This window comes from Hyperoodon ampullatus (assembly GCF_949752795.1).
Source record: "Hyperoodon ampullatus genome assembly, chromosome: 3".
Lineage (NCBI taxonomy): Eukaryota > Metazoa > Chordata > Mammalia > Artiodactyla > Ziphiidae > Hyperoodon > Hyperoodon ampullatus.
The window spans coordinates 57,140,961-57,154,961 of record NC_136916.1 but is presented as its reverse complement, the minus strand read 5'-3'; the positions used below and the strand labels follow the sequence as shown (position 1 = coordinate 57,154,961).

Below are 14,001 nucleotides of genomic sequence, written 5' to 3'. Positions count from 1 at the left end.
CTCTCGGGTCCCCCTGTCCTGAGAGGGCACCTACAGCTCCCCTGCCTTCAGCCCCGACCCACCCCCAGCAGGCCGTGATGACGTGCGTCTGCCTGATTGAGGGGTGTTTCTTACAAAGCGCCGACAGAGTCCACATGCTGTCGGTCCCCAATGTGCTGATACAATTCCCATCTATGGCCTTATTTTGGAAAATCTTACGAGCAGAGTGAGCCATGGAACAATTACTGGAAAAAACCAAGGCACACCACACGTTTCTTTTCCCCAAAGCACTTTGTCTAAATTCGGGCTGGTTGATGACGCAGCTTGCAGGCAAGCTCCCAAAGGCCTCCACTGAGCAAAGGCTATCTGCTGAGGCCGGAGGCGCTGGTGCCAGCTGGAGGTGAGAGGCCTGGGCCCTGCTTTCAGCCACCTCACAGGAAGGGGTGAAACCTTACTCTCCTTGGCCCAGGAGGCAGGAGGAGGGCGAGACTGTTCTGGGAAGGGGCCGCACCACCAGTTAGGTTGCTCTGCGGTGCTGCCAGGTGGCAGTGACGTGGTGGGCTGCACAGGACTGGGTGTGCTGGCAGTATGTCCTGCACGGTGACACAGTGCCCCCAGGGAAAGGCTTCTGCCAGCAGGGGGCCTCTTCCCAAGCACTTGAAGCTGGAGAACTGCAGTGCTGCACCAGGTCAAGAGCTGCTGGCCCGAGGTCACCACCCTCCTTGCTTGGCCTGCGCTTCTCCTGAGTGGAGGGTTAGAAATGGGCTTGCAGACTCGGCCCTGGCGTGCCTGCCTGACCTGGGTGCCTGAGTGTGGCCCTCTGGACTGCAGTCTGAGTGCTAACAGGAACAAATGGACCTCCCTCTGGCTCTTTTCCACTGGGTCCGTCTTTAAATATTTCCCTTCCCCAACTAAAAAGAAGATTAATTTTCTAACCTTTCAACTCTTGCTCCCTAAATGATTCAGCCAAGGCCAAAAGGTGAGCTAAAACGTCCCTCGGGCTGGGCCTTTGGGCCTGGGCTAATCTCAGGCCATTATAACTGGGTTGTAAGTTCTCTGACGGCTGACCACTCGGATAGCTCAACTGGTCATTCATCCCGGATTTGAGAGAGACCCCAGAGACCAAGGTGCTGCGTTCCCTGGCACTGTGGGGCAGACACGGAGAACAGCAGCTAAAGTATGGTAAATGAAAGAGAAGGATTTTATGGACCGAAATCCTCTAATGAGAATCTGACTTTCCATAAGTCATGCTCATCTGGATTTCATTACAAATGGTGGCCCAGAGCCAATACTGAAATGGGTTTGGCCTGGGTGCAGAATGACTGCAAAACAAAATGGATTCCAAACATCTGGAAAAATGAAGAGAAGGAGAGAGTAACTTGCAGGGCGCTGGCTCCAGCTGACGTGTGGGCACCTCTGTGTCTGCTGCGGAGTTGGGGCTGGGCACACAGACCTGCCTCTAGGGGAAACTCCTGTCCAGGTGTGGAAGGAAAAGGAACGGGCTTCTCTAAGCCCACACCAGAGTGGCCCGAGAGATTCGACACAGCAAACCAGGGACACCCCTGACCCAGTGCCATGTTTAAATCAGTATCTAAAATTATGAAAAAATCATTTCTGAGCAAGTAAATTTTGTTCCTTTGACTACCCAAATCTCCTCCTCCCTTCCCTGCTTCTCAGTTTTAATATCCTAGATCCTCAGGGTCACCGGGTCAGAGATGGAGCCACAGAGGAGAGAAGGAACAGTGAGATGAAGACTTAACTCCCCGGAGAGGGTCTTCCTAAAACCATCTGCCCAAAACGAACAAGGAAGAAGCCGCCAAGAGGACACAGTTCTAGGCTCAGCTTTTCCACAAATGATGCAACTTCAGGCAAGTCGCTTTCCCTCCCTGGGCCTTTGTTCCCTCAACCGTACAACGGGGACAATGCCAGCGTCCCCACCCAGGGTTGTGGTGAGGATGGAACGCTCCCAGCTCCTGAGAAACTCTGAAGCACTGGGCGAGCACTGCTCAGCTCTTCCTTGTCTAGTGGGACTTGGCCCCGCTCGGATCCCTGGTCCCTCTGCTCTTCGGGGCAAGGGCCAGCCTAGCTCATCTCTGGGGAGCCCTTGCTCTGTGTTCTGAGCCACCTGCAGTCCCCGCATCCCGGGGACAGGCGCCCCAACCCCGACCTGTACTCGGCTCCCCAGCCTTTGACGAAGCTCATGCGGATGGTGCACATCCGGGTCAGCTGGTACACGGCCTCGAAGCCCTGGTTGACAGACTGAGCCAGGAGGGCGGCAAACTCCTGGTTGTTGAAGATCTTCAGGTTGCATCCTGCCAACAGAACAAAAACAGTGCTCGTGGGGACGAAGAGTGCACTTGTCCGGAGCTCCTCTCCTGGCTAAAGCCCCCCCACCCCAGGGTCACCCAGACCGGTGTTCCCATATTAGCCACGCTCAGCACCACACTGGGGGCGAGCCCACGTGGTCCCTGCCCCTGAAGCCATCACCGCCTTGATGGGGAGATGCAGCTGACACAGGTGAGGGGGGAGAGTTAAACAGTGGCCCGTAAGCTCCAGTTCCCAGAGCTGTGGGAAGGCTGAGGAAGACAGTAAAGTGAGCCCAGGAACAAGGGAAACGGTTGGGAGAGGTGGGCCCTGCCCTGGGCCAAGGGGCCAAGGCAGGACTCCAGGGAACAGAGGCAGGGTCACGAGCCTGAAGGCCCATGTGGTGTGCGGGTATGGCCGACCTCCTGGGGAACAGGAGTCCTTGCCCTTTGACGGAGGGAGCACCAGAGAGACGGGCCAGCTGAGAGGCTACCCGGCCTGCCGTGCCAACAGGAGCTCGGCAGAGGGTCCTGGGCACCTTCCACCTGGGCTCCTCCAACAAATCCACCTCTGCCCAGGCCAGGAGGGAGCGAGAGATCTGGGCCACATCTTGGCCTCTGGGCACGAGGCTGGGGTGGGGTGACATTCTCGGCAAAGTGAAGGCGTGTACCTAACTCCAGGCATAAAACCAGAGACAGGCACACATAAAGTTTACCGTAAACCTCTTGTTCGAAGTCCTACCGCCTGAGTGCCAGGAATGTGTCAATCAGAAAAATAAAAGACAAAAGAAAGCACATGCCGAAAATGCCCAAAAGGTGAGCTGACGTGACACTAATGGGCCAGCACTGTGCCCCTCGGCTTGCTGCGTGACTCTGGGCTGGTCACTTTCTCTTCTAAGCCCGTGTCTCCCTTGTAAAAGGAGAGGCTGGCCTCAGAGGCCCCCCAGCTCTGACATTCCATGAGAAATCATCCAGCACCACAGCCAGCTCTGCCCGAACCAGAGAGGGAGAGGGCGGGGCCGCGGATGGGCAGAAAGCCAAGTGCGCATCTGGACTTCCTCTTCCCATTTTCTCTGAGGGGAAGAGGGGTGAAGCAGAGCCCAAAGTGGGTTCCGGTCCCCTGCCCAGCAAGCAGCAGAGGAGCACACAGCCCTAGGTTCATCCTGGCTCAGCCACTTACTAGCTGTGTGTCCTCTGCAGGTAGCTTAACCTCTCTGAACTTGTCTCCTCAGCATGCCTCCTCGCCTGAAGAGCTAGAATAACTGGTGAGGACTAAGTGAGCCCCAAGATAGCCGTGTGCTCTGTAAACGCAACCACACGACGTTCCAGAAATGGAGGGCACCACGAGCATCTCAAACTCCCTGCATTCTTAAGTTGATCCAGCCCATGACCCACCGCTCCACCATCACCTGCTACTTAGTGAGCGGGAAGACATGCCACACATGTGCCGCAGGCAATGGACTGAGCCACGTACTCTACCCACCGGGCATAGTCCACACTCTGGCTGCGTGCCCTGGGAGAAGTGGGCTTCGGCGGGGGCTTTCTGCCTCAGCTTTCTAAATAAAGAGGCCTTGGATGAGATCAACCACCTGCCTGGTCATCTACCCAGGCCTGGCCCTGTCCAAGCCACCCTCTGGGGTGAGCCTGCCACCCCTTGGAGTACAGGTGGGATTCGTAGCCCGACTCAGAAAACCCTCAACAGTCCCCCTGAATAAAAGCAAAACTTTCTCATGTCCTTCCATGGCCTGGTCCCATCATGTTTTCTAAACATGTCTCCCGACTGTCGTTTAAATGGCCTCCACTGCAGGCAGAGTGCAGCCCACGTGTGCCCTGCCCTGCATCACCTCTGGGCCTTCGCCCATATCGTTCCCTCTGCCTGCAATGCCCTCACGGTCCCCGCCCCACCATCACCCTATGCCTAATGCTTACCTACCACTCCAAGCCCAAATGCCTTCTCCTCCATGAAGCCTTTCCTGATCCATCCCAACAGTTAAATGTGTTTTTCCCCTTGGATCCAAGAGCACGTTACCTGTGCTGCTTGCATGGTGCGTAGCACCCTCCCTTGTATTAAACGCATTTGTGTCTGCCTTGTACACTCAGCTGATGGGTAAGGTCTGTGGGGACAGCAGGAGGACTTCCTGCACCCCTCCATCCCCGTACAGCATCTAGCTTGGCTTTAGGAAGGAATGGAGGGAGGGAGAAAAGAAGGAAGGAAGCAGGCATGCTATCTTATTAGCATCTATGCACACAGGCAATAAACAGGTACCCAGAGATCAAAGGCAGATCTGTCAGATGCTGCGTCTGCTCCCCGAAGGTTCGGGGAAGTCACAATAAGACAGCAAGGCAGAGAGAAAACCCAAGGGAAGCATCTCCAGATTGTCAATGCAAACACCAATGAGGAGAAAAGGTAAGAGAGAAGAAACCTTTCCAGCATCCCAGGCATGTGCCGCAGAGGAGAGGACCTCAGGGAAAGGGTGGGTATGTCGGTGGTGTTACCTGGTGGGATCTTGCAGACGGTGGCTGGGTGCCAGCCGTAGCGCTGGTTACAGTTGGGAGACTGGACAAAGATGGCACTGTCACTGAGGCACTCTGCAAAGACCTCGCCTCCGATGTAGTACAGCCGCACGCCTCGCCCTAGAGAGATTCGGGTCAGAGTGGCCCTGGCACCAGCTGAGGCTACCAAAGGAGGCAGAACTGCAGCCAATGCTCCAAGTGACTGGTTCTCTGCCAGGGTCACCAGGCAAACGGGGCCCAGAGCCCAAGCCTAAACACACAGGGAAGTGATGGGTGATGCTAGGTTGCCAAAGCTGGGGAGGCAGACGACAAGAGGAAAGAGCATGGGTAAGTATTAACAACAGCCTCTGCCAATGACCCGCCATGGGCCTCGGCCAAGTTACTCAGCTGTTGAGCCTCAGTTTCTTCATCTGTAAGATGGGGATAACAGTAATACCTACCTCATGGGGCTGCTGTAAGACACACAGCAAGTGCCTGGTGAGCAGTAGTTGCTGCTGCTGCTGCTGCTGCTACTACTAGGTCCCTTCCCCCTCCAAGATTCAGAAACTCATTTAGTCAGCCTGCAGAGCTCCTCCTGAGGCAGCAGATACCCCAGAAGCCCTTCACTGCAAGGATGGCTTAATTAGTGCCACTCCCTGTACCTTTCTCCCCTCGATGCATTTTTCTAAAACATTCCATAGCTTTATATCATTTACTTTTCCTTCATCTCTTAAATCCACTCCAGATGGACAGAAATTATTTTTAAATTGGCTCTGCAATTCAAGCAAGTTATATAAACCCTCTCACAACGAGTCTCTGCTCAGCCAGGGGATGTTCTCTTCTCCTGCCTGGAAGGTCTTTGTTCCCACTCCTGGGGGCAGAGGCCCAGAGGGCCAGGGAATGGAGCCAGCTTTCACAGGCGCAACGTGGAGTGGGATGGAAACCAGGTGACCGGCTGCAGGCCTGCCTCCTCGTCCCACCACTGTCCCCAGCCCCGCCACTCCCCAGTTCTTCCTGGCTCAGTGCTACAGGACTTGGCGGCTCACAGACACCAGGGTGCTGACAGAATCAGGGGCCACTAGGAGGCGCCCTGGAGTTATGTCAGTCAAGAGCGGGAGGCGGAGGTGGGAAGACCCAGACCCAAAGGACAAAAATGTTTGGGTAATTTTTGAAATGTTATATTTAAATGTAGTAAAGTATAAAGTGGGTAAGTAAACACCTGTGTATACCACCGAGGATCTTTTTAAAAGAAAACAAGTAGGAGGCTGTCTGGGAAGGATGCAGGCTCAGGGGCAGGAGGGGGCTCTTTGTCACCGACTGTGTTACACACTTGCTGTGTGGCCTCTGCAGGGCTCTGCCCCTCCCTGGGCATCAGGTTATTATTCCCTGGAAAATAGGCACACTGGCGCAGGCCCATGGCTTCCAAACTTTTCTTGACTGTAAAACCCTCTCTCCAAATGAAATCTGTGAAGGCGCAAGATATAACATAAACAAGAGCAGAGGTGCTCTGGGTCACATGTGCCCAGACCCCTGCTGCCCTGCCCAACTCCTGAGTTTACTCTGGAACCCCTTGGCCACCCTGCGTGCACTGAACAATGTCTGAGAATACCCACCATCTCTACACCATCTCTATGGCCCTTCCAGGACTCTGGATCGCAAAGCTGTGAACATCCTCAGCATGATAATTTTATGAGCAAACCAAGTGACACACAGCAAGGCTTCATCCTCCCTAACCTAAGTGATCTTTCACCACGTGCTGAGTGTCAGGAGAGAGTGTTAGCAGCAGTGGTGTCCCGGCAGCGGGCAAATACTGGTCTCTCCACCTCTTCTAAGTTCCTAGAACAATCGTATATGAAGTGAACAAACAGAATATCATTCCTCCAAGGTGGACTATATATACTTGTCCACCTATCAGTACTTCAAGGGTATTTTTATTAAGAGAATTGCACGGTTGCCTTTCTCAAGAAAGTCCACTGTCCTCCTCTGTGGCTTTCAAATTTTCAGAAATGGTCTCTGAGTGGGAACGATCAAGCAACCGGAACTCTGTCTGGCCCCTCAATGAGGCAATACGGAGCCTGGGGGACAGACATGGGGGAGGCGCACCGTGGTGGCTGGTGGGTTCTGGCAGGGGCTGTGCTGGCTGGGGTGCAGGGTGGTGTCACGGGGGGAACGTGGCCGCCCCTTACCGATATGCCTCCGCGTCAGCTCCACGGCTGCGTTCCTGTTGACGTTGGAGAGCAACCCCAGGCAGAAGCGCTCGGAGTTGGAGGGATCGGTGAAGCCGTCCACTGTCATGGACGGCTGCGAGGCGTGGAATGTCTCCCCGACACGCTGGTTGAGCTCGTAGTAGGAGATGGAGCACCAGAAGGCCGGCTCGCAGTAGGTGACAGGCTGCAGGTCTGAGGAGACAGGCCGGGCCGCTGGGTCAGGGGGCCCCCCAGCCCCTGAGCTCCTGGATGGGGTCCCCTAGATGCTCCGGAAGCCTGTTTCCCCACCTCTCAGGGCATTATAATCCCCCCCCCCACCCTTTTACTGTGTAAAACTCGCAGGATCCAGTGGGACAAAATCCTCAGGTATCAGGAGAAGCATTCCACTGGCCTTGGCACTTTTTATTTGGTCTGAGCTCACAAAGGCCCTGCCCCGCCCGGCCTGGCCTTGGGTTGAAGCAGTATTCAAGGAGGTGCTGGGTCAAACCCACAAGGCCCTGAGACCAACAAGCACCTGGCTAAATGCACTGGACAGGCCAGGAGTGCCCACTGCGGTCTGGCCACACCATCTGCCTCTCTCCCAAGGTCCCCAGAGTAACCCATGCTGATCTGATCTCTGCCCCCCAAGAAGGGCTTGCAGCTTCTGGCTCTGCCTGGTCGTGGGCTAACTCCTAGCCTGTCGGGCGGCAGTGTCCAAGCCTGTGAAATGACAAGGCTGGTGCGGCCCAGGGGGTCGCGTCTACAGCCACACCGGCACCAGGCACTAGGCACCGTCTACAGAGTGAACTGGGTCCCTGCCTCTTATTACAGAAACTATCTTCCAGATGTATCCAGATGCCATCTGTCGGGGTGGCTAAGACACAAACTCACCTAAAAGAAGCTCTGAATTTATCCTAGTTGTCAGTCTGTGTCTTGGTCAAGGGCTCCTCAGAGCAAACTGCCATCCTGTGAGGGGGTGGTTCTCAGAAGAGGTGGGAACCCCTGAAATAGAGGTTTCCCCTCACGTGCCTCCACATCACCTTTCCCGTGGTTCCCTACACCTCCGGTCACCTCCAGCTGTTCCAGGCTCCACACCTGCCCAGGTACCCCTGCCCTCCTCCTGCCCGTCTGTGTGTCATCTCCCACCTTAGGGTCCATCCTCTTGGCCCTGGGCCGGGCCCTCGTCATTCCTCACTTGCAGCAGTGCCATGCGTCTGACAGGACTCCTCCGCACTCCAGCCAGCCTTTCCAGCTGCTTCTCTGCTCTGCACTGCTCCCTGGGCCACATCCTGCTCTCTGCCTACTTGAATCCCACCATCTGCTGGCCCATCAGGGATTCTGCTGCTCTCATTACTATGTCTCAGACCTCCAGCCTGAGCCACTTGCTCTGGCTCTTACATATACGTGGAGCCGCCTGGTCACTTGGGGCGTGTCTTTGTGGGAGCCAGTGAGAGTGATGGGGAGGGCTCGCCATGCGAAGTCTCAGCACTGGCCCGAGACCCCTGCTCACCGCCCGCCGGGCAACTTCCTAGAGCGAGAACCAAGGGGAACCTCTGCTCAGCTCACCAGACCTCTGAAAGTGCGTAAAGCCCAGGAGAGAAAATATCAGAAGCTGTTCCAGGAGGGGCCCGGGTCCCTCTGCAGGGCAAAGTGGCCCTGATCTCCTTCTGGGGTCTACGCCCACGATCCCGTCTAAGGGTCAAGAGAAGGTCAGCAAACACGGGAGGAGCCACAGCCTGTGACATCCCTGCGCTCAACACACCCAGGAAGCGTCAGCTAGAGGGTCAGGACAGCTACATCAGGTTTCTCAACTTCGGCACTATTGAGATTTAGGGCCAGATAATTCTGTCTTTGTGGGGAGAGGGTTCTGTGCACTCTAGGATGTGCACAGCATCCCTGGCCTCTACCCACTAGATGCCAGCAGCACACATCCATCTCACCGTCCCAGCTGTGACAGTAAGAAATGCCTCCAGACATTGCGAGACGTCTTCCACGGGGCAAAATAGGCCCCAGTTGAAAACCACTGCCCTAGATGTTTGACCAGGTCGTGGAGCACAAGCTTCAAGGCCAGATGGACCATCGTCCACCCTCCGCTCAGACACAGACCAGCTGTGTGCTGCTGAGCAAACCAGTTAAAACTCTGAGTTTCAGTGTCCACATCTCCCCCGGGTCACCAGAGTGGAGAATCTCCTTTATCACCAGGCGCTGTTTGTGGATGGACTGAGATAATTCAAGTGGAGAGCGGGGCACACATCAAGCACTCAATAAATGGCGTTAACAGGAATTATAATAATTTTGGTTATATGAACTTGAAAAGGTCCTGTTCTTGTCCTGACCTCCGTCCGAAAGGGGCGAAGTGTCCTTGCCCCTCCTTCTCTTGCCAGGGCCCACACTACTTGATGGTGAAAGTGGTGTGCGTGGGGCAGGAGCGACCATGGCCTGCGGCCAGTGCCCCCGAGGCTGGGTTGAGCCACGCCAGCCACATCCGGCTCTGGCTTTGCTCGATGCTTGACATTCCAATGAGATAAGCTATATTCTAAACAATGTGGTCACTAAAATGTGAGCTATGTTGCTTTGGAAACCTTAAAAAAAAAAAACCACCACCACCACCTAAGAAATCCAAGTGCACTCCAAGCCTTCAAAGTGGTCTGGCAACGTGTCAGGGCCAAGAGGTACTGGGGGATTCCCAGAGGCAAGCTCTGCTGACCCTGCTGTGCAACCTGAGGGACATGACGTCCCTCTCTGGCCTCAGTGGCCCAGTCTGAACAGTGACTGCAGTGTACTGGAAGCCACCGAAAGCAGACCATGTAGGTCACGGTGTTTCTGGCATGGGTCACCCCGAAGAGGCAGCTATGGCTGATCTGGGCTGGCCTTGGCTTCTCTAGCCAAGTACAGAACAGAGCAGTCTTCATCTCCAAATTATAAAGCCTTTTCCAGCACCCCCTGGGCTTAGTCCAGGCAGAAGTGAGTGAGCTAGGCTCCCAGGAACACTGACCCAGCCCACCCGTCAAAAGAAGAGAAGCCAGCAGGCCACCCGTTGGGTAACATGGGGCCAGAACCACATTCTGGGGACGTGTGGGCTTCAAGGTGTCTCGGAATCAGAGAGAGGCTTGGGGTCCTAGCCCAAGAGGCCCTCCCAAGCAGATCTGAGCCCTTATCTAAACATCCCTGCAACTCACAGACACTCACTGAACAGTGCTGTGGAAAACACAGGATGCAGGAGCCTGACACATAATTAAGAAGATGCTAGTTGGGGGAACAGAGCAGTCGGGCCAAGGCAAAGTCTGAAGGCTGCCATTTCAGGGAGTGCTGTTTGGACGAGCTGACCTACATTCAGAAGCAGCACCGCAGCCATGCACTTACTGTTGTCTGCAAACAACTGACAGTCAGCCCTGCCTTTCACCTCTCTCCCTCCCATCATCCCTCAGTGCTTCCTCAAGGCATTTCTGTAAGAGGAGCTGCAGACCCAAGTATGATCACCACCTCTGGGCTATGCCTTGAATGGCACTTTATTTTAAACTTCATGTATGCCCTCATTTCTCTCCTACCAAAGGACTTATCCACACCATGGTTCCAAACAAGACAAAGTCAGGACCCTGGAAAAGAGAAGACTATAAACAGGCTAACCATGAAGTTATAGCTACTGAAAGAGCACTCAGCTTGGGTCTAAGCTTCCTAGCAGACAAGGCAAAAAGGGAGCATAATATGCTACATGGCTCTGGTTGGTGGACAGACAATTCTTACTAGTTCTGCAGGGGAAACAAAACTTGTCCTGGGCACTGAATCTTAAATGACATCTTCAGGTGGCTACTCCTCCCCCATTATCAATCAATCCAGCCAGCCAACCTACCCTAGTTTCAAGAGTTTCCCAACAAACGCAGCAGCAGTTTTATGTAAGGTTGCTTCTAAAAACCCTGAATATATGCCACTCACAGGCTCCTCTGGGAGGACAACTCTACAGGGTAAGGTGACCTGCCCCAATGGAAAGTGGTTTCGCTTCTCTAGGCCAAGGACTCAGCACACCTGGAGTGGCAGCTGATGGCGTGTGCCCAAGGCCTTCCCTTCAATCGCTTCTGCTCTCGGCCAGACTGCTGAGTCTGTGCCAATCTCTCTTCCTGCAGCAGAGGTGTTGCAGACGCAGGAGCCTCTCGCTCCAGCCGTTCTCGACCCCCTGTCCCCACCAGTGCGGTGTCAGCCAGACCACTCGAGGAGCACGGGGCACTTAATTCTCGACTGGCCCCCTGCCAGCCTAACGCATTGGCTGGCTTCAGCTCTGAGCCCGATTCCAAGCTGGCATTGACTTTCTGTTTTGTTTAAGGAAAAGAAAACAGAATAAAACCCAGAAGGCAAAGGGATGCCTATTAAAAACATGTGCGAGAGATCCAAATCCGGTAAATGAAAGGCGGGGGGAGGTCGGAGTGGGGAAATTAACTTTCTACGATACATCGAAAGCAGGGACTGGGCAAGGGCCGGGAGCAGCGACGCTGTAAAGCTAAAGGTCAGAACACAAACGGCTGCCTTAGTCTGCGCCCTGCTCACCTGCGGAAGGCGGCTCTGCCTCAGGCCAGGAGACTTCCACGCCCCAACCCCCATGCGCATTTCCCCTGACTGGACTGCTCGTCCCCCTCATCTGCCAGGACGCAACCTTCAAGGCCCAGCGTAGGTGGCTGTGAAAACATTCTCTACCCCTGTGCCTGAGCCACCTGTGTACCTGAGGGTTAGGTCCCTGCAGGCCCAGGCCAGCTGTGTCCCAGCAGCCGGGCACCAATTCCAACTTGTCTCACCAAGGATTAGGCAACAAACCCAGTTTTACACAGAAAAGACCCCATGCTCTTTCAACCTAGGACCAGTTTCCTGAAACCAAGAACAGTGGAAAAGTCTAAGAGCTGGACGGACCCTCGGGAGCGTGACGGTCCAGCCGGCAGCCGACTTCCTGCCGTGAAGATGCCTGCTTGTGGCGTCCCAAGCTTAGGGAAGATTAAAGCCCAACGAGGTCTCGGAAAAGAACTTGTGCAGCAGCCCAAGACACCTGGGATCGGGTAGGGCCTGTAACATGGGCCCCTGCCCTCTCTCGGGGCCCAGGCGTCTTCCTGCTACTCTGCCACCAGGGGCCCCTTCTCCTGGCAGCCTCAGCCCCAAGGTCCTCCGGGAAACCATCATCTCCTTAAACTCCAGCTCAGCCGCTGCCCCAGGACATTCCCTGGTACCTCGTTTCCCCCAGTCAAGGCCCCTCCCGAGATGTCTCACTTTAAAGCAGAGAACAACTTTACTCACCAGCAGGATCCAGCTCGTTATCTTTCTTCTCTCTCTCCGCCTCCCTCCTCCTTCCCCTCCATTTGCTCCAATCCTTGACCTAAATCCTTAGGAAATTCCAGGTGACTCATCCGGCATGATGTGTAATAACAGGAACATCACCTGCTCACATCCCTTCCCTGCAAAACAAAGCCCTGGGACCTCCCCAGAGCCTGCCCCTGGCCAGAAGCTGAGCTGCCTTTCAGTCACTCAGGGGGCTCCTCCACGAGGCACCCCAAGTGGCTTTACTGTGGCAGGAGGTGCAATCTTTTGCCTGGAGGAGGGAGGAAATGAAGCAGCAGCCAGATGTCCTATGCTTGCTTTCTTTTTGTATAATAACTCCTTTACTAGAAATAATAGGTGTCCTGAGATGCCGTCTCTCTCCGGGGAGAACTCTCCGTGTGCCTGTCAGCATCCTACTGTTTGGGACATGCCAGCCACAAAGGAGAAATGCAGAGGCAGCTGCTGCGTGCTGCCCACCCCACCACCCTTTTATCCCCAAAGGATGCCCTTGAACTCACGAGGAGTTCTCTTCTCACTTCTCACTTTGCATCTCTGCAGAACCCGCCCACTGTGTCCTTCAGCACCTCCTCCCCTCCCTGAGGCCCCATCCTCCACCTGACCCTCAGCCTCTTCCCGAGGGGGTCCCGTGAGTCTGTCTTCAGCCCTCTTTCCTTCTTGAGCTAGGTCTCCCTCTCCACTGAATCCATCCACTCCCAGGACTTCAGCCGAACCTTCATCAGTGTTTCCAAAGTGAGATCTATGGGAGGGTCAATGGGATCGTAAGAGAAAAGTGTTCCAACAGCGGTTGGACCCTTGGGAGAAATGCTGGACCAAACAGGCCTCCTTTCTGCAGGACTCTCAGAGGCTTTACACTGCGGGTGCCCTGGGGGCCCCAGGAGGGGGAACAGTATAGGCTTTCCAAACTCATTTGATGACAAAACCATGTCTCTGACTCCACTCTGGGCAAGGCTGTCAAATATGCTAATGGCTTCCAAAGCTGCCCCTCCAGCCGCAGCCTCTCTCCTGACCGTCCTGCCGCTTCCTGGACACAGGCAAGCACCAGCATCTCCCTGTCACCCTTCGCCCCAAACCCCGTCCCATCTCCTGGGGCTCTGCCTCAGTTAAACTGAAGCATCATTGTTTTCCCAGTTAAAGCTGATCAATAAATGCCAATGATTCATGACACTCTTAAATGCCCTCTCCTCTCCCGCTGCCATTTCTCTAAAGCATTCATCTCAGCCTCCTTCAGTGCTACAGCTTCCTAAGTGGGTATTTTGGGGCGGGGGTAGCCCCAGTAATTTCCCCTAGATTTTAAGTTCCACAGAGTGGTCAGATTAATCATTATGAAGCTGCCGTGAGATAACCACCACCCCCCAACTCAGAACCCACCATCTCGCCTTATCCTAGGCAAGACAGGGCTACACAAGGGTGGCCCTCAGGGCTCTCTTCTCAGCCCGCCAACCCCGAGCCTCATCTTCTCCACTGTGCCTCCCAACAAGCCAACCAACCACACTGCCAGCTGTCCTCCGAGCTCACCCCACCCTTTCACGCCATTGCTTCCATCGGCAGTGTCCTTCCCTCCTTCTCTGCCTCACCGTGTCCCACCTGTCCTTCAAGGTACAGCTCATACAGGTCATCACAACTCCAAGGTTCCCCCACCCTACTTGGCACTGTCCTCCTGGGCACATACAGTTCCTCCCTCCTGTGTGCTGCTCCCTTGGCACCGGGCACAGTGCATCACTGTG

At 55.0% G+C, this 14,001-nt stretch overlaps 1 protein-coding gene across 3 annotated transcripts in view; it reads right to left on the bottom strand.

Moving 5' to 3' along the window:
- SMAD3 (SMAD family member 3) overlaps positions 1-14,001 on the bottom strand; it is a gene marked incomplete at both ends in the record, with an annotated part of 115,903 nt that overhangs the window by 466 nt on the left and 101,436 nt on the right. For 2 of the 3 annotated variants that reach the window (XM_079699032.1, XM_079699033.1), the window contains 3 exons: positions 2,147-2,291; positions 4,779-4,916; positions 6,962-7,174. In XM_079699032.1, coding sequence (XP_079555158.1) covers positions 2,147-2,291; positions 4,779-4,916; positions 6,962-7,174 — 496 coding nt within the window. The remainder of the gene's footprint in view (positions 1-2,146; positions 2,292-4,778; positions 4,917-6,961; positions 7,175-14,001) is intronic. The other variant, XM_079699034.1, reaches the window with a different exon arrangement.